The 15,359-nt window shown below is 46.5% G+C and overlaps 1 gene segment (V, D, J or C); it reads left to right on the plus strand.

Moving 5' to 3' along the window:
• LOC100057843 (T cell receptor alpha chain MC.7.G5-like) overlaps positions 1 to 13,879 on the plus strand; it is a 435,091-nt gene extending 421,212 nt beyond the window's left edge. The window contains 4 exon segments of the C gene segment in view: positions 9,447 to 9,701; positions 11,247 to 11,291; positions 12,193 to 12,300; positions 13,325 to 13,879. Coding sequence covers positions 9,447 to 9,701; positions 11,247 to 11,291; positions 12,193 to 12,299 — 407 coding nt within the window.
• The last annotated feature ends 1,480 nt before the right edge of the window (positions 13,880 to 15,359 follow it).

The raw sequence follows: 15,359 nt of genomic DNA on the forward strand, positions 1-15,359 counted from the left end.
AGAAATGATCAAGGGATATTTTGTAGACAGAGAATATATTTTGGAAAGATATGCAATAATGAGGGAGACTGTGATGTGGTCCGCTCCGTCGTGAAAGGAATTCATGTTGTCTGGAAATAACTTAGTGTGTTGGGTCCGATGAAATGATTGGGGCTGTGCTGGACAAGGGTTTTGCACAGTGCTATCAGAGGACAAGTCCCCAAGTTTTGAGAAAAAAGACGTCACTCTTGGTTAGGTTCCTGAAGCAGGACTTTCTTCTTGGCAGCAAAGGAGTGTGCCCTTCCCCACAAGCCGATGGCTGAGACTCTTTCTCACCACCTCCACTTGGATCCACGAGATGGCTGTCCCAGTGAGAGCATCCCAGCCAGGGTGCTGAGTCATGCAGGGGTGCTTGAGGGGGTCTCAGGGTGGGGACGACTCTCCTCTGGCTGCAGGAAGCCTCATCCCTTTCCCTTAGTGTAAAGCATTGCTTGGAATCATCATATTATTAGCTACTATTTACTGAATGCCTGACATGGACCAGTGACTAGACTCTGTCCTTCACCTGAGTTCTCATTCACTGCTCACCTCCGTCCTAATGTTAGGTAGCTTCCCATTTTACAGATGAGGAAACAGAGGCTTGGGGCAAGTAACTTTCCCAAGATCAGACAGCTAGGAATGACAGAGTTTAACTCTAATCTGTTTGACTCTAGGGCCTTATTGTTAACCATGCAACTGTACTGCTACCACCATCCCTCCTGCAGTCTGTGAAGGAAGACCCCAGACCTCGAAGGCCACCTGTGTGGTCCTTGGTTTGCCTATACTGAGCCTTCTTGCCATGGTGCCCATAGCAGCCTTGGTATAGGACTCTGCCTTTCTGAAGAGATGGGTCAAGTCATTGATTTGGGCTGGCAGGATGCAGGTATGGCAGGGAGGGAAGGAGAAACCTAGGGGGACTGTTTACTGGGCATGAAGTGACCCAGAGAGAGAAAATTTATCATGAAAACCATAGAGCAGGCTGTTTAAAAGCTCTCTTCCCAAACGTGTGAGGGGGCCGGGCAGCCGCCCCGGGCACAGAGGGCAGTATTTGTACTGCGTTGTACCAGGGTGTGAACACAGGCAGCAGAGCACTCACTTTCGGGAGCGGAACAAGACTCCGAGTGCATCCAAGTAAGTGCCTGACCTTCGACTCTAGCCAAAGACACAGAAAGTCCCCACTCTGCTTTCTTAGATGATGAATCTGCACTTCCTGAGCTAATTTCTCATGTTTCTTCATGAGGTTTGAATGTTTTGAAATTTGAATTCCCAGCCACTGGCTCAATAGTGGTTTGTTTCCTAGTGGTAATAACTGCCAATGGGAAATGGCCTTTTCATCATTACAGAGACAGACTCTTTTGCTGTTTCTAGATTCATTTGAGACTAAAGATGTTTATCAGAAAAGAAATTGTGACTGATTATGCCAAAACATTTATTTTTGTTACCATCTGGTTTTCAGGAAAGGTGATGAATTAAACTTCCCAAAGACCCTGGGCATTGGACAAACTCTCAGTAAACTCCCGTCTAATCAAGAGATAAGGGAAGAACTTAAAGCCTAAATAATGCACTAAAACAATAAAAACTTTAGAGAATGGAACCATACAGAACTGAAAGAGTCCTAATAAAAGAAGATAGAGAGCAGGACTGCATTAAAAATGAATTAAAATATTTAGAGGACTTTTGCATTAAACAAATATTTACTAAGCAACTATTACCTTCTAAGCACTATGCTAGATGTGAGGAAGGAAAGGAGGGAGAGACGGAGGGAGGAAGAAAGAAAGAAAAATGCCAATTCTCTGCCATCCAGGATCTCGCAGTGGGTAAACATCCCTATAAACAGACAGTTACACCCAGTGTCACCATGTTGTAGTGGAGGTTCAGACAAGTTGCGATGGGAGCGGAAAGGATGACAAGCCCTACCTCTTCTAGTTGCCTGGTATTTACATGCATCCTACACTGCACCATAAGCTCTGTGAGGCCAGGACCCTCTCTCCTCCATCCTTACATCTCCACAGCCCAGCACAATGTCTGGCACACAGGTGTCACTGAACAAATGATTGTTGAAAAAAATGCCTTCTGGCTAGGAGGGTCAGAGAAGGCTTGAGTAGAGGGGTAGTAACTGTTTAGAACATATTGGTTTAGACAGTAGCAAGTGTTCTCCAACAGAGAGAGTTGTTAGACTTCAAAACAGGGAGATTAGAATCCATCCAAATGTGCGTGGGTGGGAGAAAACCCATCTCTCCGGGGAAGACGTTCTCTGTATTTATCTATTGTGCACTTCACTAAGTCTCTTCCCTGCCATGGTCAGCTCAGGCTGCATTTAGACAGCCTGAAACCCATCATATTTCTCAAGAACCAGAGTGTAGAGGCATAAGAACTACAATACCTGGGATAGGAAATCAGCACAAATGGGTTTTTAGCAGCAAAAAGGAAAGAGGTCTGATAATAAATATGTGAGGTCTATGTCTCCATTTGACAGACCACCCAAGAAACTTTTCTCCATTAGGACTAGAATCTTCTAGAAGTACACAGCTCCAGGGTGCGTAGGAAGCGGTGTGGAAGGAAAACCAATAAATTCACATTTGGGAAAGGCTTTTAAAGTTGCCATTGTTTCTCAAAGGTAAATCCTGCAAAGCATTGGGATGATGTGGTTCTGCATGCTGACTGCCTCCATTATCTGCCCCAGAGCTATTCCTGGTAGTGGTGGGAGAATTTGCTATACAGCTGACCATGTGTTCAGCAATTGCCCAAATAGAATGAAGCTGTTTCATGATGATTAGAAAGAAATAATCAGCATTAGTGGGGCCCCTAATTGTGTCCACAAGGACAGGTAGGAGAAAAAATACATTCAGAACACAGAAAACTGAAGGATAAAATTAGGCTAAAATTTAGGACAGAATTTTAAATTCTTGGCACTAGAGAAGGGACTTCCCAGGAATATATATCTAAACCTGCATAGGTTCCAATGGGTGTTTTAAGAAAAAAAAGAGTATTGAATCAAATAAGTTTGAGAAGCTCTGGATTTCTTTACTACAAGACTTCTCAGAGCCTTATTTGAAATGCTAATATGCACTGTCACTCTTCAAGACTGAAATATAGTATATAGAATTTTCCAAACTTATTTGAGCTTAGAATCTTTTTTCCAGGGCAATTTAGAAGGACTAGAGTTTTGTGAAATTCTCACCAAGAAGTACTTGTCTAAACCACTCTCAAACTTTGGAGGAATTTTTTCCGCATAAGGGTGTAAACCTAATCTTAGAACCCTCCAGAGAAAGAGATTCTTGGGCCCCATATGTAACTCAGTCCTGATTCTCACAACCTTCGTAGTTAAGCAGTCCTCCTTGTGAATTTTATGTGAATATTCCTAGGGCAGTTTTAGTCTTTCTCTTTCTCTTCCCTCAAGGAATTACAGAACAACTTTCTAGAAGGAGAGCCTTTCATAGGCCTCCATTCCATGACTAAGCTCTACCCAAGGTTTTCCATCTCTTGTCAGTGCTATGAATTTTCCCTAAAGATTCATTTCTCAATTGATCCCTGGATCATCTCCAGACTCTTCCAATTTTCCTCCTTCACTTTCACGTGGAATTGAAATAAGCATCCACCCTCCAGGAAAGCCTGACCAGCTCAAGGCTGGCTATGAGGGAAACGTCCACGGCGTTATTACACAGGAAGCTCAGGAATTAGGACTCATTGGGCCAGCCATTTCTCTCATGAAAGAGAAAGTGTGATTTGGAGGAGCCTGTAAAGCAGGGACAGAAGATATTGCTGCCCTGGCAAGGCTGACCCTGCCAGAGTTAGCGTTCTTGTAAAGTGCCCTCCTATTGTGTGTCATCTGGTGGCTACAGTAAGCTGATCTTTGGAGCTGGGACCAGGCTGGCCATCCACCCGTGTGAGTATGACCACACAAACGACCAGGGCAAAAGTAATTGATGGCTTGTTGATGAGAAAACGGGCAATGATTTATGGCAAATTCACAGACCTATGAAACTCTTGTTTTCTATTTCTACAAGCTCTCTTGCTGACTTAAAATGTTCCCATTTCTCATATTAAAGACAGAAGTGCCAAGGGCCAGTTGGGTTAATGAAAATCTGAGCAGGATAATTTATGGAAACATGAAAAGAGTTACAGATACTCGGTGCTTTCAAGTGAAGCCAATAATATCAGCACCAGATAATCTGAACATTCAGGAAATTAGCTAAGTGTCCTTGAGGGAAAGAGATGAGTTAATGGCAAACACAAATTCTCTTTTATTGCAGCAGGTCGCTAAGTTCCCTGGCTTGGCTAATGAGCATGGTATGGGGATACCTGCGCCAGCATCTTCCTCTCTGTAGTTTGGTAGAGTTTTGAACTTCTCCCAGGGTAAAAGTGGCCGAGACCCCTATCTGAATGGCAATTACACCATGTGAAATAACAAGGTATGGAGGCAGGATAGAATGGGGTTTATAGCACGACTTGGGAGGCTGGCAGATCTGAGAAAAGTCTGGTTCTACCCTCTCCTGCTAATAAAATCTCCACTTTCTCATCAGCAAAATGACAATAACCACACTGTAATATGAGACAATGCCCAGCATATAGCAAGTAATCAATAAATGGTAGCTTTCTAAAATAGTATTACTAGTATCAAGGCTTTACAACACTAAGGCTTATATTACTATAAAGGGACAGGGGACCAGCTTACCTGGGAAATAGAAGATCTAAGAAACAAAGACCCAGGGAGCCTTTTAGGATGCTGGTCTCAGAGCCTGGTGGTTTCCAGCACATTAATGTCAGGAAGGCTATTGCACAGACCTTACCTGCAGTGGGATTCAACAGTGGTACAAGTTAATCTTTGGAGCAGGGACCAGACTGAGAGTCCAGCCAAGTAAGTAGAGTAGGGCAAGGTGAACATTGATGGGTAATTCTTCTTTGTCCAAGATGCTGAATTAAAACTAGGTATTTGCTTCTGCAGGATCCCAAACAGTTTTTTCCACTCATCCCCAGAAAATCCTCGCATTCTTTATTCAATGCTCCAAAACATCCTTAGGCTGGGATCTTAAGGATCACAAGTCAGGTGATGAGCAAGTAGTCCTGAATCTACCACAAGAGGATCCAACATACTGCTACCCTGAACAAGGCTTTTTGCTCTACTGAATTCTTAGTTTATTGAAATCACAACATCCAACCCAGGGCACTACAGTAGGATGGGGAAAGAGGAAAAGGATTGAACACACCAGAGACAAAGTCTCAACACGAAAGAGCAGAAAGTCTAACTCTAGACAGTGTCATTCTCCTGTCCTTGGGAGATCAGCGCTTCTCCTATTGATGTAGGAGGTAGGTCCAGTGAGTTTCTGTAATGGTGCCACCTGCAGTGTGAGTACCGGAGGAATGTCTGGGAAACCCATATTTGGGAAAGGAACTCAAGTGTCCATAATAGCTGGTAAGTCACCCTGGGTGGCACCATTTGTAACCCCATTGGCCAGTGTCACTATTCCTTTCCCTGGGGATATCAGTATTACTATGATAAGGCTAACTGTGGGTGTTATAACTAATTGTCTTACAGAGGGCTCTGTGAAGGGAAAAACCATCACTATCAGTTTTGAAAATCTGTGTTTCTCTAGATCAAATACATTAAAATTTGACTTTAATCATTCAATGGATATTTTTAAATGCCTTCTATGTGGCCATCACTATAAAATGTTAGACTGAGTATGAAGGCTAAGATAAATGTCTGACCTGTCCCCAAATACTATAACAACCAGCCAAAGGGACAGAGCTAACGTAAATTTAGCTACCTGAAAACTACTTTAGCATTACCTAATTGATGCTGTCAATAGGTACATTAGAGATTCAGAGGAGTAGGGTCCTGGCTGGAAAGTTGGCCTAGATGGAGAAGGTTCCACGCACTAGAAAGGATTCATTGAGCCTGAAGGATAGGTAAGATCTTTATGGGCAAAGAAAGGAGAGAAGGGGACTTCCAGGAATAAGGAACAACAAGAAAGAAGGCATGATCTTGGGAATGAACAAGGCAGGTACATTTCGACCTAAGTAAACACATCTGATAATAAAGTCAGATGGAGAGAAAGACAAAGAAGATGTCTTCTTAGACAGAAGAGAAAAGGAATGCTAGAGCCTTCAACAAAATACAGACAATTAGGGCCAGGGCCAGGCCTTGGGAAACTGGGAATCCAACGTAGAAATGCAGACCAGATGTGAAGGTGAGAGGGGCCAGCTCTTTCCATGGATGGCTCATGGCCTAGGGACCTCCCCTCTCCTTCCTCAGAGGGCTCTGAAAGAGGTTACCCCATCCCTCAGAGGAGGAGACACCTAAAGGTTTTTAAAATGGAGACAATGAGAGTGGTATGAAGATGCTGCCTCCCAGTTTCAATTTGGCAAAGGAACCAGAGTTTCCATTACTCCTGGTAAGTCAGCCCAGGCTCACTGCTTCCTGACACTCACTGGAGCTTCAGCGGGACCCAGAGTCACATTTCTGGGTTCCTAGTACTTAACAACAAAGCACAGATTTAGTGGTAAGGAAGCTTTCAATCACTGCTGCGCCCCTGGGGATCTGAAGCACTAGACCATTTGGACATGTCCTTCTGTGGTTGGTTTTAAGTTAAAATGAAAGGTTAGGATCTAGAACAGCTGAAGTTCCACATCAAAAAGTTGATCCAGTCTTTCTAAGGCTACGTTCTAAGACATCATCAGTGGTAACATGTGTTTATCTTGCTAAGGTGGGAGAGGATGTCTCTTCTCCCAGGGCTCTAGCAGTGGATCCCTAAAGACCTCCAAATTAAAAGTGACTCATTTCATATTTTCAGACAAAAAAAAATAGTTTAGGGTTCAGTACCCAGCTGTTTTGACCAAAAATTCTAATAAGCAGAAATTTTGCAAATCTATAGTCACTAGCCCATTTATTTATTCAACAATTGTTTCTTGAGCACCTACTATGTGGCAGATACTAAGGATACAGCAGTAACCAGAGACAGGATTTTGTTGTGAAAGAGCTTACATTCCAGGGAGCCAATATGAAGAGCCTGGTGCAGCTGTACTCATATAGGGCATATAAAGGACTTGAGAGAGGAAATCCCAGCTCTCCACATCATGGCAGCCCCTGGATGTCATGCCAGGAAGTTTGAGCATCATTCTATAGGCAATAGGAGTCCCTGAATTATTTTGAACAAAAAGTGATCCAATCAGCTCCATGTTTTAGACAACTACTTCACAGGAAGAGCTCAAAGAATAGATTGAGGTGGGGTGAGAGGGAGAGGGTGAGCAAGAGCAGAAATCAGAGGCAAGGAAGCTGGGTGGGAGAAACAATAGCAAAAATGCAGATGGGGAAGCCCAAAGTGTATCAACTGGTAAAAATGAGACTTGAGAGAGGCTAAAAAATCACCTCAAGTCTTCTGACTTCATTTACTGCTACTTCGTTTTGATCTCTCACTAGCAAAGTTGAGCCACAATTGGCCTGCCACTGGTAGTCACCCTTACAAACTTAAAGATGGATTTTAAGTCGCACACTCAGCCCCTTCCCTTTCCTTGTGTTCCATGGCATTGCTCTCTCCAGACCAACGCTTCCCCATAGAACTTTCTGTGACAGTGGAAATGCTTGATTAATCTGCAGTGTCTGATACAGTAGCCAGCAGCCACATGTGGCTATTGAGCTCTTAAAAAAAGGTTTGAATTTTTAATTGAATTTTTAATTGTATTTAATTTTGGTTAGTTTTAATTTAAATAGCCACATGTAGCTAAAGACTATCATACAGGACAGTGTGGTCAAGACCTCCAGTCTGGCACCCAGTGGCTCTAGGACTTGAGTAAATGTTTAACCAGGACTCAAAGTTGGGCATCTGGCCCCAACAGCAACTCCCTTTCCCCTCTAAGGCCAAACTGCATCTGGTGGCACCTTATCCTTTGCCTTCTTCTTGAGGCCACATTCTCTCAGCATCTCCACACGCAGCCATGTCACACTCCCCACTCCTACAGATGACTAACAAATCCGTTGGGGCATTTGGGTGACACAAAATGGCTTCCCGTCTCTCCCTTCCCAGTAAAAAACTATTTATGCTGTAGGACCTTAACCCACATGATGTCAGCTCTCCAGGTATGTGGAGATTGGAGGGGAGCAGACAGAATCCTTTGGGGCCAGAACTTTGGATGTCCCTCCCATGTGACCATAGACCCACCCTAGCTCTGCTGTTCCAAGGGCAGCCCCACCCCGCAGGCGACTCTGCCTTGACCCAGCATCTCAAGGCCATGCCAAGGGCTGATTTCCCTGGTTTCAGGTCCAGCTCAGTGTCTGCGTTGCCAAGGTCACCCTGGCTGGCTCAGCAAGTGGGGTGCATGGCTGGTCTGAGAAGCCTTGCATGCATGGTGAGGAGCTGTGGGAGCAGAGAACCACAGGGGCAGGAAGCTCTCCTCTCAGCCCCGCTGTAAACTCTCTGGGTGGCCCCAATGTGTTAATCCTCCCAGCAAACCTCCGCTTCCTCTTCTAAAGGCAGGAGGTCTAAACGAATAAACAATGAAAGTCACATTAAAAACACAAAGTCCTACAGAAACACTGAAGAGTGATTCTCAGCACTAAGGAAGAGCCTCCAGTAACTCCTGCTTCCTGGGGTAGAGTAGAAACTGACTCTATTACTCAGTAGCACATTATCATGGCAATATCCTGGTAGTCACAATAGCTACAATTACTTACATTTGTTTGGTACTTTACAGTTCATTAAATATAATTTTATATGGAGAAACTCATTTGTTTCTCAAAGTATCCTGGTTAGGAAGGTGGACAAGGCAATATCGCCATTTCACAGATGAAATTCCTGAGACTTAGGGAGCTGGTGTGGCTTGCTCAAGGCCTTGTACCTAGTAAACGGTAGAGCCAGGCTTGGACGCCGGTATTCAGATTGTTAATCCAAAACTTTTACCGATGAGAGAAATCTCCTGGTCACGTGAGCCATTTTCCGACTTAATGATAGCCTGTCATAAACCTCCAATTCCTGTCAATACCCAGACTAAGTCGGGGAGACCACCCCAGATTCCAAGATGTATGGTTTGCTGGGCTGGGCCACTTTTCTATGCTTGCTTTGCCTGCCAAATCTATGTTTTTGGTTATTAGGCCTGCTGAGGTTCTGAAGAAGTTCCTGTTAAGTAGAAGAATAACCAGTTATCATTATCATTAAGTGGCCTTGCATTTCTGGTTTCCTTGAATGGCAGGCAGAGCCCGGCAAAGAGCATTCACTGACAACCTGGCTTCTTGGCCAGGACTTGTGGCTTGTGCCTGTCCCTCAGTCCCAGTCCATTGTGAGCAGCTGGTTTCTAGAATGTTCTTTCCCATCTAAAACCTGAGAATGTGACTTGCCAGCTGCTCTTGCCCATCACTGGCATCTGGACTCAGGCCTGGGTTGGGGAAAGATGGAAAATTATCATCTCCTAACCCTGGTCCTCTTGGCCCACAGATATCACGGACCCGAAGCCCTCCGTATACCAGCTGAGAAACCCTAAATCCAGCGATACTTCCATCTGCCTATTCACCGATTTTAATTCTGAAGATAAAGGGAATTTCAGAAAAGAAGGAGTGTTCTTCTTCAACAGTACTACGCTGGACATGAAGGTCATGAATTTCAAGAGCAATGGGATGCTGGCCTGGAGCAAGACATCTGACTTTACATGCAATGACACCTTCAACAAGATAGAGTTCTACTCCAGCTCAAGTGAGTGCAGCCTTGGTGTCTCCTCACTTCCAGAGACCTCGTTGTGCCCAGGGCCCAAGTCAATAGTATCTAAAAGCTGCTCTGACTCTCAGCTTCATCAATTGCCAGCAAAGCCCCTTCTTGTTACTGATCACCAGGCACCCCCATCCTCGAAAGCCACAGAATGTCGTAGGCAAAAAGCAGACAAGGCTCAGGCAGCTGGAAAGTGCATTGGCCCTTAGTCTCACCTACCTCTGTTCCCCCCTCCCTGCCTCTGCTCAGGGCTGTTTGACCTTTGCTCCTCTTCCAGGCCCCATTATAATGTGCTTCTTCAAGATATCTCCCCTTGTTTCTCTCTCTCTGTCAGATATCTTTCCCAGCTCTTAACCTCACTCAGTCACTCATTCATTCATTCACAGCCATGGACTGTGCACGTACAACATGCCAGATGCTAGAGTAGAGGAGGAAACAAGTCAGATGAGGGGTCTGCCCTGAGGAAGGTCCATTCCGGTGGGGTGGGGGAGGGGGGAGCCATTCATCAGCAAGCAGAAATCTAGAGAACTTCAGACTGTACTATGTGCTTTCACTTGGAGTTGAGGAAACGGCCATGTTAGGGACAAAAGTCAAGGAAGTTCTCTCTGGGGAAATGGTATGTGAGCTGAGATTTGAAGGATAGGAAGCTACCAGCCATGCCAAGGGCAGAGAGAGGACCCTGTGGAGGCCTGAGACAGGAGTACAATGGGAGAAGAACAGTCGGAAATGGGAGGGAAGAAGTAGCAAGAGTAGATCACAGGGCTTCGTAGGTCATGAGAGGGCAGTTACTATGCTAGTACAGTGAGAAGATTTCGACTGGCTTTAAGCAGGGAATGACATCTAATTTACTTTTTTAAAAGACATTCTGACTGCTGAGTGGAGAATGGATTGTAGAAGCCAAGAGAGGAAACAGAAAGGAACCTCTTGCAGCAGAGAGATGATGGAGCCTGGCCAGGGTGGTGGCTGGGGAGTTGAGTGGCCAACACTATTTGAGATTCAACAGTAGAACCATGCAGGGATGGGAAGGAAAAGAGGAGATCAAGGAAGGTGGCTGGATTTTATGCCTGAGCAGCTGAGTCAATGATGGTGCCACTTACTGAGATGGAGGAAACAAAGGAACAAATTTGGAGTGCAAGGATCAAACCTTTGTGGAATACACGAAAGCATCCCTCCTCCTTATGGCACTTGTCACTGCGTGTGTCTTACTGCTTCTATTGGACTCCAGACTGGAACTGCCCCGGGGCAGGGTCTCTGTCTGCAGGCTCCTTATGGCCTCAGGTCACATAACATGTGCTTTGTACAACCAGTCTTTGTCAACTGCATGCAATGGTGCCCAGAAGCCAGAGTGTTGGTCCTGCCAGGGCCAGCAGCTCTCCCCAGCAGGTGCCCATATGTGACAAGTTCCTTCCAGATCTCTCCCACAGGAAGCATGGAAAGGTTGTAGACATTCACCTGCCCAACTCCTAGGAGCTCTGGCATGGGAAAGTCAGCACGCTTCGGACTCTAAGAAAATTTCTTTGTTTCTCCTTTTAGACTATTCCTGTGATGCCCAGTTGACAGAGAAAGGCTTTGAAACAGGTAAGAGAAGGGTCTATCCCAGCTTGGCACAGGTTTGGGGAGGCAATGAACCCACAATAGCCCTGACAGGACTGGGGAGGTGGGAAGGAATTTGTGGATCTAGGAATGAAATAATGAGGAACGGAACAGCAGTTCGAGCCCTGCTCAGAACTGCCTGGGATCATTCTTGAATCCCCAGGTTCCTCTCACCATCTCTAATTTTCTTTTCCATTCTGAGTATTTCAAGAATGAGTCTCTGGTTTTACTAGACCAATGACTCACTCCTAGGCCTCTGTATTCCTTTCAATTGCTCCACTGGCAGGAGAGCCAGAGACAGCTTCTGGGTGGCCCAGCTGCAAAATTTCTGACTGGCTTACTGTAGCTCTAAATGAACCAAGTTGTCCTGAGGACGTGTTCCCTCCAGAGCCCAGGGCTTTGCCTTGTTTCAAGAAAAGCAGCAGAACTCATGTAGGTGGCGATCCTGCCTCTCAAGGATTCCCACCACTCCTCACCACCTACTCTGGGCCCATACTCATTTCCATTTGAGACATTTTCACTGAGTCATCCCTCTTGTGGCTCAGCCACTAGATTCTCACCAAGGGGCCCAGACCCCAGGGATTGCGTGCATTAAGTTCTGAGCACCCACCCATCCCCATCCCCTGAGGGGCTCAGAAATAAAATAAGGACTAAATATATCAGGGGTTTTCCTTTTGAAATGAAATACTGTTGACCCCGGAGGAATGTATACATATGTTTACGAGGAGATGTGCACAGAAGTTCAAAGGGAGAGGTGATCGAGGAGCTGAAGCCCACCCCCACCTGCCCCACCCTGCTTTTGGGAAAGCCACTGGTGTGTCATAGGGGACTGTGCAGACCCTAAGTGTGTATATCCATAACCCACTCTGGCCCCTTCGTTTTGCAGATATGGATCTCAACCTCCAAAACCTGTCACTGATTGGGTTCCGCATCCTCCTCCTGAAAGTGGTCGGCTTTAACCTGTTCATGACACTGCGGCTGTGGTCCAGCTGAGGTGAGTAGGCATCTCAGCCAGGGGGCGGGAAGGTGGGGGGCGGTGAAGTTCTTGGGGTGGGTCCCCAAGCTCTGAAAGCAAACCTCCCCCCAGGATCTTGCTTTCGGTCCTGAGTCTCGGCCCACCAAACTCCTTTTTTCCCTGTGACGAGTTCCTCTTGTTAATAACAGTGGTTTACAACATTTGTGTAACACAATACACGCCTCAGGGAACAATGGTCACCTCAGTTGAGCCATGTCTCCCCTTCGAAGTATGAAGAACAGTTGTTATCATCCTCATTTTGAAAATGAAGAAACAGGCCAAGTAACAGCAAGGGCCCCACACTAATGAGCAGAAGATGAAAGACTCAGGCCCTGACTCATTCAAACCCAAGCCTTCTGTTGTATCCCTTTCACTGCAAAACCTAAAGGGGCCCCCAATTCCTTCCCTCATGTCCTCTGCCCCCAATATGGCGAGAAGTTGTTATACTCATATTACGTCCTACCTGGTGTAATATGAAGATATTATACTCATATTAAGGAGACATTACACTCAAGTAAGAAGATATTATACTCATATTACTGGCTGGAGCCTCCACATCCTTCTCCCCCAGTGTCCCTGGTCATCCTGCTGACAAATGCCTCCCATTCCACCACCATCAAAAAGAACCCAGGGGGCCGGCTGGGTGGCACAGTGGTTAAGTGCGCACATTCCAATTCGGCGGCCCAGGGTTCACCAGTTCAGATCCCGGGTGTGGACATGGCACCGCTTGGCAAGCCATGCTGTGGCAGGCATCCCACATATAAAGTAGAGGAAGATGGGCACGGATGTTAGCTCAGGGGCAGTCTTCCTCAACAAAAAGAGGAGGATTGGACACAGATGTTACCTCAGGGCTAATCTTCCTCAAAAAAAAAAAAGAAAGAAAAAAAGAACCCCAGGGTCCATTTGCTCCTAGAACTCTACAAACAGAGGTATCTCCATCACATCCCTAACCGTCCTGGGGCTCCTCTGTAACCAGCCTGATTTTTGTTCTTCCTCATCCCAGGTCGCCAAGAATGTGAGAGCCCAGTGCTCCCTCACTCCTTGCTCCTCGCCACCCCTCCTTTCCCTCTTTAAGCAAAGAGGCGCACCCTCTGCCCCCAAGGGGGAAAAGGCTCCCTCCGCCTCTCTGGCCCCACTGGCAATGCCACCAACTGGATCCTACAGGATATCTGTGATCAAGATGCTGAAGAGCTGCCAAACACTGCTGCCACCCTCTCTGTTCCCTCACTGCTGCTTGTCACTGCCTGACATTCCCAGCAAAGGTCGGGGCTGCTGCAGCCTCTCCTGGCTGTGGAGGAACTCCTGCCCCTCCCCAGAGACCGCCTCTGTTCCCACTGGATGATGGATCCCCCATGGTTTCTCTTGAGCTCTAGCTCCCGGAGAATGTTGTGAGAAGTTTATATTTTTTTCAATAGTGTTCATAAAGAAATACATATCACCCTTTTTCCCAAGATGTGGGGAAAATTATCTCATTATCTAGGCCCTGCTATGCTGTGTATGTGAACCACATTGTATATTCTGCTGCCCATGGCTTCATTAAAAGCGATTTGGAAGAGCAGAGACTGTGCTCCTGTTTGACTGGGTTTCGTGGGGTCATTTTCAGTTTGCCATTGGTCACTAGCTGGGCAGAAAGAAACCAAGGCATTTGTCCATGATGACACTGAGGGAGCCTAACTCGACAAGCTGCTTAAGTCAACCTCTTCCCGGAATAACCTCTGAAAAATTCCACTCTGAAGGCTGTGCTGGGAGCCAGGCAAATCTACTTAAAAACTTGGGTCCCTGCTCTTCCATTTTCATGCCACACTGCTGGGCCACCCGTAGCAGGAGGCCCTTGTACATGGTTGGAAATGATCCGTAGTTGGCAGACAGGGACCACACAGCAAGTGTCCCCAAAATGCCACCCACTGTCTCTGGCCCTTCAGGAACATTTCCTTTCAGACTAGATTCCTGTTGAAACTGTGCATCGCCCCACAATTTCACAGCTGGGGACCACCCACCCCTCCACTGCCTGAGTCCCAACCAGTGCCCAGCCCCTTGAGGCGTCCAGTCTAAGAGTGGGGGAGGGGGGAGAAGATTGTGACCCTAGCCAGCCTTTCTGCTCCCAACATCCTGGATGTGAGGATGAGGAAAGAAGAGATGCGCTCTCTCCCCTCAAGCCCAGGGACTCGGCCAAGGAGAGTAGATGTCTCCAGTCCTCACCCATAGGACGGAGGTGGGATTCCCCAGGGACCCTAGGATTCTCTTGAACCTCCTGCTGCCTGAGCACCTTTCCTGGGGTCACGGACACCGATGGGAACACCCCTCAGAAACCACTCAGCCATCCACCTCACAATTATCACAATCAAGACCGAAGCCCACTGCTTACCAATTCCCCAGGGATGGGAGGGCATTCTATCCCCAAACACCTCTACGGTTCACCTGTGTGTCTCTGACCACACCAGCCAGAAATATGCAAATCCTTCCAGCTACAATTCTGGCTCCTTTTCACAGGGATGGAGCCACGAGCTCAATAGGTGACCTAGGCATGTTCTTCCCTCCCATGAGCTGCACACTCACCACCTATAAAATGTCAGGTAGGACTGGGGGCTGCCTCCAGCTCCATGCATCTCTGGTTCTATGACCTCTGTAGAACCAAAAACAACTGCCCATCTCCTGGCCAGCCCTACCAAGGGCAGTCACAGGATCCCCAGTTCTCTCTGAGCCACCTCATCTGCAGCCTGAATATGAGTCCCTTTAAAGACCGCTAAAGGGAAAGGTCTCAGAGGAAATCCCATCACAGTAGGTCACTCTCCACATTGGAGGACAGGTACCACCTTCCCAAAGGTGGGATCTGCCATCTGCACAGAACTCACAACTCCATCCTCATTAGTCTGACACAATGCCAGAGACGCCACCACTGAGAATTTCTTTTAATTAAAGCATTCTCTTCCCCATAATAAATGAAAATGCCCCAGAGAGGGTTAATAGAGAAAGCTTTTATCAACTGTTAAAAACTTAGGGAAAGTTAGTTTGTCTCTTTTTCTCCTAAATTGGTGATT

Source organism: Equus caballus, chromosome 1, assembly GCF_041296265.1.
Source record: "Equus caballus isolate H_3958 breed thoroughbred chromosome 1, TB-T2T, whole genome shotgun sequence".
NCBI lineage: Eukaryota > Metazoa > Chordata > Mammalia > Perissodactyla > Equidae > Equus > Equus caballus.